Raw genomic sequence first — 16,456 nt, forward strand, 5'->3', positions numbered from 1 at the left:
CCAGCGGGTATGTGCACTCGCAGTACTGCTGCTTTTGTACAGCACCAGCTGAGAGCAGCGAGTTAACTGGAGCATGTGCAGGTTATTCACCAGTGCAGCCGGGTCCACAAGCAGCTGATTGTTGGAGGCCCAGCTGGAAAGCTAACCCTGCATTGAGAAGTATGCATTTAAAAGTTTCCCTAAGGGAAAAAGCTTTAAACGTAATTGGCCAACTGCAGCAGCAAGTGCCGTACCAGACTTTTCTCCTGTACAGTGTGCTCAGCCATACAATATGCAGTGACTCATGGCAAATTAGATAGATATTTATAGCTGCTTTTCTTTTAAGTCCTGCAGTGACAATACAAATGTGACCTCAACAAAACTGAGGAGAAGCAGCGTTCTCTACTACAAATGTGGGAACGTGAGGGGGAAAACTCTCTCTGCAAAGGCACGAGCAATTACATATTAGTACCATTTGGAAACCATGAATCAACTCACACAATTTAAGACTGAGCATTTAATTGAAGGAAATGGTGGCATCACCGCCCCTGGGGGTGTTCAAGGAAAGGTTGGACCTGGCGCTCAGGGACATGGCTTAGGGGGTGACTGTGGTAGCATAGGGAGGTTTGGACCAGATGACCTGGAAGGCCTTTTCCAACCTTATTGGTTCTACAAAGTGGTGATTCTACTACCCCCAAGTATTTTTGCCACAAGGATGGCAAAGATAGCAGACACAAACAACTGATAAAATTTTTTTTATTATTCACTTTTGAATTCTTTTACACTTTCCTGATTATTTTGTGTAAGGTGAAACTAGAACTGTTTAAAAGACATACACAAATCTAGTACATCAATAACCAGGTTTTTCTTTTTTGCTATACTATTCTCACAACCACGTGTGTGCTAGGCAATATAACCGTCACAGAAGCAAACTTTAGGCAGAATACTGGTCAGTAAAAACAAAGCGAAAAGAGCTACCAGATATACAGACAGGCTCGGTTCCACATTCACTACTGCATTTATCAAGCGCCAAGTATTAACTGCACAATTTGTTCAGCTAGTAGAGGGGAGTTTTAAAATCAGTGCATGAAATTCTCTCTCCAGCAGACGGATGGACAGACAAACAGATGGATCCTATACCTAAGTGGAATGTGAAGGCAGGGGGATGATACCGCGAGACTGATAGGTGACTAATCCTAATCTTTTCCACTGCATTATTCACGCAACTCTTATTAGGTTTTATTTAATGGGACATGTCTGAAACGTAACTAGGTGAGGACATCGGGAGCTCAAATATTACAAGCATTGCAAATGTGTAAGGTCTGCATTCCAGTACAGTAAGTGGGAAAACCTGAATATTTGAGCCAGATCTTGGTATTACCAAAAAAACGGCAGATGAGCTGAAGACCGCAAGAGCACTGGCAGCTCGCAAACATCCAAGACAGAAACCAGTCCTCTAGCAGATTCAGGTCTCGCCTACCATCCTGACATCACCCACACCGAAAGGATGATGTGTATGTGGGAACCCAATTGTTTTAATGGAGTTTAAGCAGGTGAAAGGGTCGAGGATGAATAGAGTCCGATGGGAGAAAATTTCTATAAAGCAAACTTAAAGATGGCTTGGTGGACTACTTAAAAGGCTTTCAAGGTAGAATCGAAATGGGAATACCATGGAGTTTTCAATTCACCCACGAGTAAAGTAATGCTAAAGTGGCAGATCGCTTCATGGTATCATCCAAACTAATAAGGCCATTCAAAAAATTGAATCTTCTCCTATTGCAAGTCCATGGTAGCGAACCAAGAATTCTCACTACTGAAGAATATCTAAGGTATAATTAGGTACTTTATTGCTGTGGGAAGGGGCTTAGTCATGCATGTTGTATGGACATGAAACCACTTTTAGAAGTCAAATCCCAGTTATCTGCCAGTGTAAAGAGTTTGGAAATCAAGCTGCTAACTCCCCCATTACCCTCCTCCCCAAAACAAACCCAATCCCCAGAAAGACAGGATTGACAAAGTGAGCTTTTGACTGAAAGCGGTGCCTCAGACTTGGTTAAAAATGTCTACAAAGTGTGCCTGTTAAACTAACTCAGAGCAGTGTGTTACTAACTGGAATGCCATACATTGGATTGTTTTCCTTCCATGCCCCAGTGTCACAATAGAATCTCTATAACTTTCTGTACAACTTTACAACAGAATTGTACTTCGACTATTTTGGTGCCAGATTATGCTTGCCATTGTTACATAATTGATGTCTACTTTTCTACCAATAAGAGTTTTGTAAAGTCAATTGCAATCACAAAACCCATAATCACAGTGTTCAGTTAAAAATATAAACACGGTAATCATAACTGTAAATGTTCATAATAGGAAAATTCGGAATGCCATTATAATAACCGACCTCCATTTTAAGTACACAAAACACCAACCAACCGTTTTTACCCCACAGACAGTTTTTGCTACGTTGAGGTTGTGAAAGTCGATGTACTATTCTTTTTGCTTGTCGCACAAAGGGATATATGTGTAGGATACAGGGTGACATTGAACATATAGTGAAGCGTGACAGCCATTAGTTCTCTCCTTCCCCAGCATCCCCTTCATCTCCCTGGTTTTCCGACGTCCATAGCTGTAAGAAAATACAAACATGTTTATGCTGAAAGCACACGGTTAATTACAACTGTCAGGAAAGGGAAGACAGTGCAATTAGCAGTAGCTGCGCAATTTTCTCAGCTAAGAATAACAGAATTGAAACATAACAATAATTGAAACATTAACAGTAAAAATAACGAACTAGAAAGTGGGTAAAGGATTACAAGGAAAAAGCAAACAAAGGTCTGCAAGCTGAATGCAATCTGTTGAGAACAGACATATTGCACTTTGTGTTACAAAAAGGCTGAGTTTGTTACAGTGGTTAACAAGCGATCTCTGATCTAAACCAGCAAGTCTAACTGGTCTGGTTACAAAAAGCAGCACAGTTAAGACATGCAGTTAATGCTTCAGAAAAGGCAATTTTAATGGCACAGGTCTACATAAAGCTTCAGCTGCTGAGTCCTACTTAGTGGAGTCCAGCAGCCTAAAGAAGTGCCAGCACAGAACACAGCAGTTTGCCCTGTAATACTTACAGTGAGGTTGTCCCTAAGCAGCTGCATGATGAGAGTGCTGTCTTTGTAAGACTCTTCATTCAGCGTGTCCAGCTCTGCTATCGCCTCATCAAATGCCTAGAAACACGCAAGAAATTTTTACTCCACTCTGAACACATTTCTGCTTCCACAGATCTTGTAGATCTGCCACAAAAGCTTTGTGACAAAAGCTTCCAGTATTTTTCTTTTTCACCAAGGGAAGAAAAGTAAACCAACGTGAGCACAAGAACACTAGATGACCAAAGTCTTCACAAAAGGGGCCAGATTAAGGCCACTCTACTGCCATGCCAATAGCAAGTACTGAAGAGGCAAGCACACACACACTGCCACTCTGAAGAATGATTCACACAGCTCACAGTCAGGTCTAAGAGGAGCACTTAACAGCAATACCTTCATTAAAGATGAAGGCCTGAGTGGTTTGAAGTGCCAGTAAAAGAGAAAGGTACCACCATTACGTTGATATACATTATACATGTAAATGGCAAACAAGGGGGTTTTGAGAGTGACTTCTGAACTTGAGAGTGAATTTGGAGTAGAATTCTTTGGGTTTGTTTTGTATTTCTTTTCAAAGGAGCACAGGGAATCAGGTACATTTTAACAGAGATTAGTAATGCCACACTGCGCATCTGTTACACACAACCCATCCGCTACACATGAAAGCACATGATGCAGGTCAGAGCCATGGTAAGCGTCCTCTCTCATTCAGGTTTCAAACAGATGTAAGCATATGAACTAAAAACACGAATAGCAGCAGTATTTTACGAAGCAAAACATTTTTAATATTTTTTTTTTAAACAGGTTTTAGCCTTCTCCCTATCTGGCACCATATAAGTTCCATTTGGTGTCTAGAGAGGCACACACAGTTGCACAGTCAGCTATGCTATAGTCATAACTCAAAAAGACAACACTTATTTGCAAAGTGATCAAATTAAAAAAAAAAATCACTAAGAGCATTCTAAGAGAATGACATGGACAGTGGAAGAGGTACTCAGTCTCCCCTTTCACTAGATCAGCTGCCTTCGCAAATTGCCTTTGCTTAACTGAGCCAGAGTAGCTTAGCCTTAATTAACTTACCCAAAAATACACTAAGAAGACTATAGTTTAAAGACAACAGCATTTGTAAAGGATTTCATATGAGAATGCGTAACTATCTGCAAACTACTGTCACCATGTAATTACCTCCTTAGCTCCCACAAGAACTGGTGATGTGAGGAGTCTGCTTACCGTCTTTGCCAGGTTACAGGCTTTTTCAGGAGAATTGAGTATCTCATAATAGAAGACAGAGAAATTGAGAGCCAGACCAAGTCGAATGGGGTGCGTTGGCTGCATCTCTTTCTTGCTAATTTCAAATGCCTCCTGGTAAGCTTGCTGAGAGTTTGCCACTGTTGCTGCAAGAAGCAATTGCAATCATATTCACACACAGTACATCACCACATTTCATGGGGGAAGCTATTGTATTCTTTGTCTAGACCATCATGCCACTAGATATTCATAGAATTGCAAACATGAAAGCTTCTTTCAAATGATTAAGAGGTAAAAGCTTACCACTTGCTGAACTATTAAGGCAGAAATATTTGTTCAGCTAAAGGTTGGAGCTACAGACGTTAAATTCTAAAAAATCCAGACACCACCATATGGGGACAAAGAGGCATCTAAACTACCAGTTTAAACACTCTTGAGAAGGAAATTTTAGCAGGTAGGCCGCGAACTCTGTGTTTCAGTTTGAGGTTTCAGAATAAAGACAACTGTCCCTTCCCTTGCTAACAGGTAACAGTTTGACATCATTCTGGGGCTTAAGGTTGCAAGCTACTGACCAGATCAGACACTCACCAAGAATTCAGGCTGTTGCTTTAACAATTGGCTTAGTACTCAGTAACCCAATATCTCATATCTGAATGCAGAAAGCTTGCAAATAACCAAGACTTGTGAGCTAAATTCATAGTTTAAACAAAAGATGATAGCAACCAAGCTTTTTCCACAAGAAACAACACATTTTCTTCCTCCATACTCCAGAAAAAGGATTTTACGTTGTGAAATGTGCTTAGAAATCTGCCACTGATGTTGCGACTGCAAACAGAATCTGACTTGAACATCTGTCAAACAATTCTATTAATTTCAGTGAAGTCTGTTTCTCTAAAAGTGACCTGCACTGCGCTCATCTTCAATACTATTGAATACTATTGAAGAAAGAAATATTTCACGCTAGGAGAAAAGGACCCAAGTATTTTTCATACTTTATTCTGCCCAGCCCCCAACAGAATGAGAAGTTTCACCTCCACTTACTTTGCTTGTTGTCCCCAGACGCCACCTCTGAGAGGTATCTGTAGTAATCGCCCTTCATTTTCAAATAGAAGACCTTGCTTTCGGGCTGCGTGGCGTTGACAATAAGGTATTTATCCAGGAGTTCCTGAGAAAGGAAACACGTTTTTTTCCCCAAGTCATACAAATAATGTCTGAAACAGCCTTCATTACAATGGTAAACATGAACTGTTAAAACATTAACAATGACTTATGCATGCTCATGCATTAGTTATATTGATGTTCCCTAAACTCAGGAAAAAAACTACTCGTATCCTAGTCCCTGGAAAGCAGCAAACTTGCTACACTGAGGCTGTTGACAATTCACACAAGCTAACAAAGGGCAGCAGCTCAACATCAGCACAAATCCAGGCACTTTTCCTGCCACGAACTTGAATTCTATACAGAACAGTGAGACTACTCGTAACAAACTGATTCTATCTGCAGCTCCAGCTGAAGAGTGGCACGGTCAGCACATGTACCCTCAGGAAGAGATGCTGTCAGTACTCTCAGCCTTTGCAACTGTTCCTAAGAGCAGATCTTCAGCAAGATGAGCAGCAATAAATAGGATCCCTCTCATCTAAGTGGGGAAAACAGCAAAACTGACTTGGGAGGAAAAATATAGACCTTATACTTCCACCAAAAAGGTAGTACACGAGCTTCACGATGTCAGCATTCATTGACAAAAGAATTTACAGAAACAGTCGGCTTTTTAGCAGGACTTATGCTAGTGCCCCAGCAGGCCTCAATTTGTTTTCATGGTAATCACTAGCCAGCAGTTAGGGGTCTTCAGTATTGCCTTGCCTACATCCTTCTGTTTTTTAACAGAAACGTTCTTTTGTAACAACAAACTAATGAATTCCTGAAACTAGACAATTTAGGACTTAGAACTCAACTCAAAGGGAGAGATATGCAAAAATATTCCCCTGCTACAGTGCTGCAGTATCCACAACCTGAGTAAGATTCCTTAAGCCTCTCAGAAGAACGCTGCAGTACTAGTTACTGTTATTTTTGCTGTTTGATTATTACCAGAACATCATTGCAGATATCCTGCAATTCAGCCTCAATTTTCTCACGATATTCTCTTCCCATCTGCTGTTTCTTCTCATTCCTCTCTGTTTTCTGTTCAATGCTGGAAATCACACGCCAGGACGAGCGACGGGCACCGACCACATTCTTGTAGGCAACTGAGAGTAGATTCCTTTCTTCGTTGGACAGTTCATGCCCCTGCTCGGTGACAGCCTTCATAGCAGCAGCCATGTCATCGTAACGCTCGGCCTGTTCGGCCAGTTTGGCTTTCTGTACCAACTCACTTTTATCCATGACTATCCTGTAATTAGTGGGGAATAAAACCAGAAAAATATTTGATTGTCTACACAGTGGAAGTTAACGTTGAGGGGTGAAGCACAACTCACAGGTGGTAACAGGTGGACAGTTTATCAACTGGAATAAATATGAAGGTTTTGTAAAAGCAAAACAAAACAAAAACAAACAAAAAAAACAAACCTCTTGACAATAACTTACACCATTTAGAAATTATACATAATCATAACCCTGAAGGCTCATAAGCATTATTCTTCATAATGCAGAAAAATGCATGTCACCATTAGTTTAAGCACAGCAATATGTTCCCTGTGTAAATCTCTCCCTATTCCCATACAGGCCATAGCTCAGCCAGGGAGACAATTCACGTATTCGTGTCCTAATGCAGAAACCAGCAGGGCTTTTTTTTTTTTTTTTTTTTTTTTTTTACCTGCATTAGTCTTCAACAACAACTGTTTAAGAGTATTAAATGACTGGGCAGATCCTCCCCACATCAGCAGCTGTCTGCACACTGCAGGAGCTATTTCTGTGGGGTTAAGTGAACCACACCCAGTACAGCTGCACCTATGGACAGCCATGGAAGACATATTTATACTGTCCTGCTAGATATTTTTTTTATACGTGCTTCAATGTATATTTAATAGACAATTCTATACACCTAGAGTGGCTGCAGCCTTCAGTTTCCAAGAGCTTTTAAGTAACACTGACATTCACAAAGACTCAGTGGGATGTGGCCCACATGAGAGTCACTACTGCAAAACCAATTGCTCGTATGGAAACAACTTGTTTATCGTCTCTGATAACGCAGTTTAGCATAGGAAGCCAAGAAAAACACATCACATGGCCACTATGCTGCTGAGGAACTGGAGCAATGAAAAATGAAGTTGGTAAAGAATGCGTCTGGGAGGCAGACTGAGTGTTGCTTGCTTCTACAGGAGGCCAACATTAATCAACTTGGAATATAATGTTGTTAGTTCAGTGGCCATCACCTAGGCCTGGGTTCATGGGAAGACTGAAGTCTCCTTGTTTTCATAAAAAAAAAAAAGAAGTGGATACCTCAATACCTCAAACTCCCAGGTGTCCCAGATTCATCAATATCCAGGTAGGCAGATCTGCATTTTCAGACAGACCCAGAACTGTCATTCTTGTTAGTACTGAGCAATAACGTTCCTCTCTTACTCCCTGAAGTCCAATCAGGACTCCCACTGTCTAGATCAGAAGCTTTCAGACTGAGACCTGAACAGCCTAAAAACAACTCTAAAAGAACAAGAAAAGCTAAATGAGAACGGTAAGTTTACATTTAGCTTTCACAAGCTTCTGTTAATTAGGCAAGAGACTATGTCTCTATTTGAAACAACGGTACACTGGTGCATACATACGTACACAAAAAAATAAAGAAATAGCAGCCATTTACCATTGAGAAAACCCACTACATTTGTAACTGGTGCATCTATCCAACCTAGTCAACCACTCCCTAAACTCAGCATTAAATTTAGATTGTCCGTAACGTGGGAAGTAATGGCATTTACTTACCCCCCGACACAGTACACCTGAAGAATGCTTTTCATGCCACAAGAGCCAACTTTAAGTAACAGATCACCTAAACAAAACACTTCCAAAGCAGTTCTGATTTCCTCACTGTCTGCACAGCTTATCAGAAGCAGTTCTACTGCAATCTTCTTCTCTCCCTCTTGGGGAAAGCGATTGTTTTGTAGAAGCAGCCTGTTTGTTGAAGCCCAGAGACGAGAAACTCCAACAGTTTACATTTTGCCATGGAAAGGTCAGTATCGTCTTTGATCTGCGTTTTGCCAATACTGTTCTAATGCGTACTCAAGTTATCCATGCAGAATTCTGTTTACAAACAGCATACAGTTTAGTTTTGAAATGGCGTAGAGTTTGTTTTATCAAGCTCGCTGACATATGCATCCATGGATGCGAGTCAGTTCATGGCAGTCAATGGGTTCGTATAAGGACATGTTAAGGAAACCAGACAGGACTGCAAGGACAAAGAGCTAGTGGATAAAAGAGCTCCAAAAACCAGCTTAACGCATCATCAGCTGTACAGCCAAAACACCAGCACAAAGCATTAGAATGCTGTTTCTCAAACAATAAATTTATGCACATCTTAAATGTGACTCAAACTGGTTACTGAAGATGGAGCTCCTCAGAACTTCACTGGTTGACGAATTGAGAATTCACTATGCAGGGGCTTGCACTGTTTATCTTAATATCTGTACCGTTTGTTAGTAGTTTTTCCATGAAACTAGAAGGTACTATTCCAAAAAATGGATTTGACAGAAATTAAATACAAGAAGGAAAACATCGCCCACACCAAAACGTCTGCAACCCACCAGTAAGCCTACCTTTATTTCACTCACAAAGCACTGCATAAAGGAACACTTAAAACCTTCATTTTATTCTCCATTGCTTACCTTGTTAGAAGGCTGGAGAAGAGCTTTGCAGAGCTATGCTGGCTTGAGCTCCAAAAGAGGGAAGTGTTTGCCAGAAGGAAAAAAAGATACAAGGAAAGGAGTGATGTTTGAAAAGGCAAAGAAGCAACTATCAGTTATAACTGGTCCCTCCCATAAAGGAGATGAAAGCCACGCTCTAACAATGGAGCAGTGTGCCACAGTCTGAAACAAGCAAAGCCTAGAGCTAAAAATAGTCCAAGGCCACAAACAGAAGCCATCTCACAAAGGTTACCTGCAGCTAGGAGCGGAACACACAAAGGTGACAAACAGGAGGCCGACAGGAACCATCTATTCTAGCACTACTGAAGCCATGCCGTGTTGGCAAGGGGGAAGAGGGGAGATGGAGGAGCGAGGACGTGCAGATCACAGCCACGGAGGAGTCCCAGAAGTTGCCCGCTCTAAGCAGAAGATTCTCAGATGTGTTAACACACGTAAAATTCATGGGGCTGCCCTCTTCAGAATCTATCAAACCACAGCTTAGTGGCCTTCCACAAGGCTGTGGCTGGACACTATTTACAACAAGGAATGCCAACCACTAGCCCTCAGCCCACACTACCAGCAACCACAAATTCAGAGCACTGTAGTTCCCCACACTCTAGATAGGAGATAAAAAAAAAAAAAACAAACACTCTCCCCAGTACAGCCTAAGGTCTCCCAACCCCTATTACAAGTGCATAATCACATGCATACAGATACAAAAAGATTACAACTGCTTACTTCCCACCTCCAGAAATAAAAGGCTGTGTAGGTGAGATCTGATACAATCAGAAAACACCAGAGGTCAGAGCCTGTCAAACGTTAGTTTATGAATGGCTGGCTAATTCCAGAAGCTGCAAAAAAGAGAAGGTGTGACCAACCTGGAAATGGCACCTAGAGGCTGTGTGCCCCCAGAGCTCTCAAGAGCGGATGGATGCACAGAACTGGAGGTCTACATCTCAGCACCAGCTGAGGAGCAGAACACGTAGGTAGTGTTCTTCAGGAGACTGCGAGTGGTGGAGGACTGCATCTTGCTACCCAGCAGTTACTACATCTGCTCCACAGCCTTTATTGTTCCCAGGCTCAATGAGCTGTTTAGGCCAAAGCCAAAACAGATGAGAAGTAACCGTGTTTAAAGTCTGTAGAAACCAGATGCAAACTGACAGTGAAAAAAAAGCCTGGCTTATATAACATATTGAGCTGATAGGACAATACTAATAAGCCTACGGTGGCCTGAAGTCTGCTGCTCTCCATGACCTGATCTTCTGATGCTAATTAAGTTATTGATTTCTGCGTATTGTTCTTCTCTTTATAGCAAGCATTAGAAGCTGTCAAACAAACACTTCCACTTCATTAAAATCCTGGTGAGAAAGCAGTGCAATTACTAGCTTGACGTATCAGTCGCTAACGAGCCAAGCAGAGATGCAGGTTACCAGGCTGCTTCACTACCAAAAAGGGACATAGAAACAGGTTTGGTGAAGTGTGACACAATCAATTCTCAGCCACCATCTTTGTAAATCCATTCAAATTTTTCCATGAGAAGTAGAAATTTGGTACAAAAAAATGTAGTTCAATTCTAACGACACATGAACATGCCTTAGAGATTTCTGGATGGGCAATATAAGTATTCATGTGAGGAAAGTGGTGTCTCAAAGTACAGTTTGATAATTACCAAGACTAAATGTTTGGAGACAGTATTTCTGAAACAAATGGCAAATCCTTCTCCATGCTTCAGGTACACACATGCTGACACTGGAGCTACAACGCTGGCAGAACTGCATGACATTGCTGATATTCGCTGTCCAGCAGGCACCACCCCCAACAAACATTCCTTACAGGAAAGGAACGGGCTCCTGATCAGACTGCAAGGAACCTCCCTTTCTTTAGCTGAGCATCAGGCATCTCACTTCATCAGCTTTGTCTCTCTGCTCCAGCTCCTCCAAAGGTAACCACGTATTGTTAAGCCACTGATCAGAAAATGGACACGTCTGCTCTATCTGACCACTGAAGCCCTTTACATATATAAAAGTTCGGTAAAACTTACTGCTAACTTGGTGAGGGGGAAAAAAAAAAAAGTGACTTCCCAGTTCTGACACTCACTGACCTTGTGTGGCACATAACTTCAGCCTCCTCTGCATCTACTGACTCACCACATGCCCTGGCCTTCAGTGCAAGTCTTTAACAATTAACGTTAAGATAAAATTAACATTCAGCAAAGCCATGCCTCCACTTGCTCTGCTTACCTTCTACCATCATTAATTGTTGTTTCCTAAACCTGACCAATACCATTTTGGAAAAATTATACGCAAGGCTTTCAATCTCTGTAGACAACTGTAGATTTTTCATCAGAGGTAACAAGAGCACGTAGGGACACCGATATTGTACAGACAAATTAAATTTATGGCAGTATTCTTGCTCTTCTTAATGCCTTCTAAATGAGGAACTTCAGGCTGACAAGCACTGCACTGGAACTTAGCGCAGGAAAGCTGCAGGTGGACACAGGCACACAGTTCCAAAGTACAACATCCTCACATGGTAACATCTTTTTGTTCCAACCAGCGTAATTGTTTTTGACTACAGTCCAGGTGGAAATAGTGAGTTACCCCCCAAAAATCTTCCTCCGGGCACAAAATTCATGCCAAACTAATGCATACGTATCACAGGTAAATCACTTTTGTTAGCAATAAACTGAGAATATTTATATTGCAGGGTGGGGCAGAACGTGTGGCCATAGAAGAGACACACTACTGGAAGGCCTGGTCTCGCTGGGATGCAGCGGGGTACCCGGAGGATCAGAGTACTAGCTTTTTACCTCGTTATTCAAATAATTATTTTCTTAACTCCTCCTCATCTGAGTTTATTCGCATACAGCACAAAAAGCTGCATACTGGCAGAGGCCTGCTTACAAAAAAAAGACTCAACATCAAAATAGCAGAGATCAGAACATGCGGTACTGACATAATGAGGTTGAGAAAACTGCACTAGGCCCATCTGTGCACCGAGTCTACCACTTCACGGGTACCGATCCGATAAACAAAGTATTACACTGACACTGAAGGACTGCAGAGATAGAGCCAATGAAGGAGGTATTGCTTCTTTTTTATCTTCTAGATCAATTTACATTTCCGTATTACTTTAAAACAAAAGCCAACTTCTGACTAAGGTGCTGTGGTAGCACATGTACGAAACCAAGCATTCCAACCACTGATGCTACAAAACCTGCCAAAGTTTCTCAAATTCACTTTTTTATGTAGGGATTTAATTTTTTTTTTTTTTTACAGTACTGCACAACATACAATTTGTTTTTCTACTACCATAGAAGTTGTTTTAACCGTTAACGAGGAATTTAAGCAACCAATTTATACTGTAATGGTTGCATTAGACACATTTTTGTTCCCACATATTAACAGTGACTGTATGCCATTGAAATGTGATCACCCTAATTAATATACAATTGCACATACCTTAAATAAAGCCTAGGGTTGTTAGCTCTGGGTTACTGCCCAGCCTTCTTATACATTGGGAGTGGCTTTATGTACCCTTCTTTCCCTTTGCAGTCCTCCCTAAACTCATCTCTATTCCCAAATGGACACGATGAGTTAAAATTGGAAAACGCCATTATTTTGTTTCCTGCGAGCATTCCGTGATCACCTCTGTTCCTACGTGAGCGAGCTCACACAAACTGCCATAGAAACAGAACCGCCCCAGGGGGTGGAAGGGGCCTGACGGGCGCGGGTCGCTCCCGATTTGGGGAAAGCCGCGAGAAGGGCCCCGCGGCGGAGCCTGGGCAGGGTGCAGTAAGGCAGGAGCCGTCGGGAGGAGGAGGAGGGCTCGGAATCGTTCCTCGCTGGAGGCCGGCTCCCTCCCCTCCCCGCAGCAGGCCAGATGAGCCGAGCCGAGCACTCCAACGCCCGGCAGGAGATGGCGCAGGGCGGGCGGGGGCCGAGGCTCCGCACAGGTGTGCGCGGCCGGCCTCGCCCCGCGGGCGGCTCAGGCGGGCGGGGCCGGGCCGGGCCATGCCGGCCGCAGGGGAGGAGGAGGCGGCGGCCCCGCCCGGGCCCCGCAGCGCAGGGGCGGCAGGGGCGCACCGTTACACCGCCCCCCCACAGCGCTGCGGGGCACGGCCCGACGGCAGAGCACAAAAAGCGGCCCGGAGCCGCCCCGCACCCCGCGGGGCCCTCCCGCCGCGGCCTGCGGCGGCCTCCCCCGCCCGGCCCCGGCCTCCCGCGGGCCCGCGGAGGCGCTGCCCGCCCCGAGGGGGGCTGCGGGGAGAGCGGGGGGCGCCCGGGGAGCCTCACCTGGCGGGGGCGGCGGCACCGCGGCCTGGATCCCGGCGGGCGGAGCGGCGGGAGCGCACGCACAGACACACACACCCTGCGGCGCTGCGGGCCCGCTTCCGGCCCCGAGGCCACGCCCCTTCCGGCCCCGGGGGGCGGGAGTTGCGGGGGGAGCCACCTCCCCATTGGGCAGCCGCCGCCGCGCGCCAGCCGGCTCCCGGTTGCTATAGCAACAACGGGGGGTGGGGGGGAGGGGAGGGGCTGTTGGCGCGCGCCCGCGCGCGGGGAGGGGGGGGGCGCGTGCTCGGGCGCGTGCCCGCGGGGTGGCGGCGGCGCGCGGGGGGGGTGGGGGCGGGGCGGCCGCGCGGAGGGAGCGGGGCGGGAAATGGCGGGCGCTGGGGGCGGCGGGCGGCGGGCGGCCTCCCCGCGGGTCAAACTGCGGGGATTCAGTCAGCAACACAACCAAACCCCCCCAAAACCCCCCAAAATAAACAAGAGCCTCATCTGCCGGCTGGGTGTTGTGCAATGAGGGGGTTCTGTGCAATGAGTGCCGTGTGCTGGGCGGTGGGGAGGGGGCGTTTTGGGGGGCCTGAGGGGAAGCCCGGCAGGGTCTCCATGGAGAATCTGCGGAAAATCACTCACTTTTACGGCTGTAACCCCACGGGACACAGAATGACGTGACCCCCCCCGGAGTCACAGATTTGTAGCAGTGCCGCTGGTCAAAGCTTTGTTCCCAGGGCTGAAAAGGAAAAATCCTTTCAGTTACAGGATCCTGGCATCCAATGTTCTCCCTCAGATAAAATCCCGTTCCTGTCAAAGCTGCTGTCAGACTTGTTGGCAGTGGGAGGACTTGTGCAGTTTCCTGCTTCGCCTCAGTCCAAAGGTCAATGACTTTGGAAAGTCAGGAGGAAAACCACTCGGCGCCCATGCTTTATCTCCAGCCACGAGCACTGATTCAGCTGGAGCAGTTCTTACCATCTTTCCCTTGTTTCTCCTCCCAGGACCAAGCTTTCTTTTCCCCTGCTCTTCTCAACAGGCCTCATCTCCTTGGTTTGCACCTTGGGCTGCTCCCAGCGCTCTTGCTGACCTGCGGAGGTGCTGGGAGAGCTGGGAGAAGAGCTCCTAAACTTTGTGAAATGACAGCCATTATCTCAGGGACATGCTTGGTCCGTGAACAAGCTCAACGTGTCCCCAAAAGAAGCATGTCTCAGGGGAACACGACCATCGTACCTGGCCCTGGCAGCTCATCCTGTGGATGTGCTCCAAGATCCTGCTATAGAAAAAAGAGACAGCCGACGGGGAGCCACTGTGGTAGAGGACAGGGTCGTGGTGTGGACCGAGAGCTTTCGTTCAGAAATAGTGTCTTGATAAATTACTCAGTTTTTGTAATTATTTTTTCTGTCATTTTATTTTGGAAGCAGCAGATCTCAGCTGATGTAGCTACCAGAAGCAAACAGGTGATGGCACTGCATGATCATCGTCCCTGCAGTGTAGGCATCCGTGGTTGCCCAGCAGTCTGTCACGGAATAAAAAATTCTCAAAATACTCAAAATATAATTGTGATCTATTAAATATAGTTTATTTCTTGATTCTTCTGTTACTCCTTTTTCTCTGTCTTCTGCTCTATCTTCCCTATCTCTTTGTGTTCTCTATCTACAGTCTGCACATTTCAGTTGTTCCACAGCTGGATCACATAGATCACTAAATCATGTACTAAGGGTAAGGGATGAATCCCGAGTGGTATCAGCATATTGGTTTATGGCATCTGCCATGGCTTCCCTATTAAAGCTGGTGAAAGGATGCCAGCAGGAGCCCAGGTGGTACGTTAAGAATTTCATCATTTGTCAGCTCTGGTTGTGGGGATGCTTGGGGTTGTATATGGTGGAGATAAGAAAGGAACCTAGTAAGGAAGCAACACTGAAGACAGAAAGGGATGACAATCAGTGTCTTTTCAGATGGATACTTCTGCAATAGGAAAGAAAAAAGCCCCAAGGGAAGAATTTCTACATTTCACGTCTGTCTTGTGTTTTCTCTCTGTACATGAACTGCTTGTGACATTGTGAACAGCCGTGACAAAGTTAAAACTGGAATTAGATTAGTTGGAATTAAATTTGCAGAAGATACTAGTACTTCTGAATGGACTGAACCTAAACTGGGATCGGGGATAAACATCTTGCATAGGATAGAATTAATATTAGCATTGTCATTAACTTTAATTATAGTGACATTTAAAGCAAAGAGCAGAAGGTTTTTCTCGTGGTCCCTGCTAGTTAAATACTAGACTAAATAATACTTTCTTTGGGCATCTTTCAGTTCTTCCTTCTGTCCAAGGAATGCAAGTGGTTTAGTACAGATTTCTATTAAATGCAGTTTGGACTGAGGTCAAAATGGCCATTTGAATTTGAAGTTGTTTGAAGGTCTGAAGGTGACTTTACAGAACACAGGTAAGAGCAAAACTGCAAAGAGACAGAGCACCATATAGCAAGCGACTGTAAGAGCACGAAAATATAAATGACCTAAATAGTATAAAATAGAATGATGGGAAATATGGGTAGAATAACTGTCTTGGACGGGATAGGAATTCAGCTCCAGGAATGCAATCTTGGCAGTAGTGTCCCAAACAGAGAATGCTATTTCTGGGGAAGTGCTCTGAACTCTAGGTCATGAATCAAACTCAGGTAATTTATGTTCTGCTCATGAGTAGTGGCAGTGCAGAAAACAAACATAAATGGAACAGAATATATCGCTGTAAATTTTGGAGCTGTTGAGACCTGTAGAGTTGCTGTGCACTTCTGATGCCAGGTAATGGCTAAAAATACCAAGCCAAGGAACAAACAGCAAAGTCTTCAAAGCTGCCAGCTCAAGGACACCCAGCTTCCAAGCAGGGTAGGAGAGGGCTGGAGAAGTAACGTCCCAGCCCTGGTCCGTATTTATTAGCTGTTTCTGACAAGCCCTAAAAAGAGGCAGATGTCTTGATGTTTTGAGACTGAAG

At 44.5% G+C, this 16,456-nt stretch overlaps 1 protein-coding gene across 1 annotated transcript; it reads right to left on the reverse strand.

The window, feature by feature from the left end:
* Window positions 1-719: 719 nt before the first annotated feature.
* On the reverse strand, window positions 720-13,585 carry YWHAB (tyrosine 3-monooxygenase/tryptophan 5-monooxygenase activation protein beta). The gene is made up of 6 exons (XM_082773044.1): window positions 13,486-13,585; window positions 6,447-6,747; window positions 5,403-5,526; window positions 4,344-4,507; window positions 3,102-3,197; window positions 720-2,605 (listed from the first exon to the last, which is right to left on the reverse strand). The coding sequence occupies exons 2-6, from the start codon at window positions 6,738-6,740 to the stop codon at window positions 2,549-2,551; spliced, it is 735 nt and encodes a 244-aa protein (XP_082629170.1). The 5' UTR covers window positions 6,741-6,747; window positions 13,486-13,585; the 3' UTR covers window positions 720-2,548.
* Between the last annotated feature and the right edge of the window lie 2,871 nt (window positions 13,586-16,456).

Source organism: Aythya marila (assembly GCF_965140915.1).
Source record: "Aythya marila genome assembly, chromosome: 16".
NCBI classification, from domain to species: Eukaryota; Metazoa; Chordata; class Aves; order Anseriformes; family Anatidae; genus Aythya; species Aythya marila.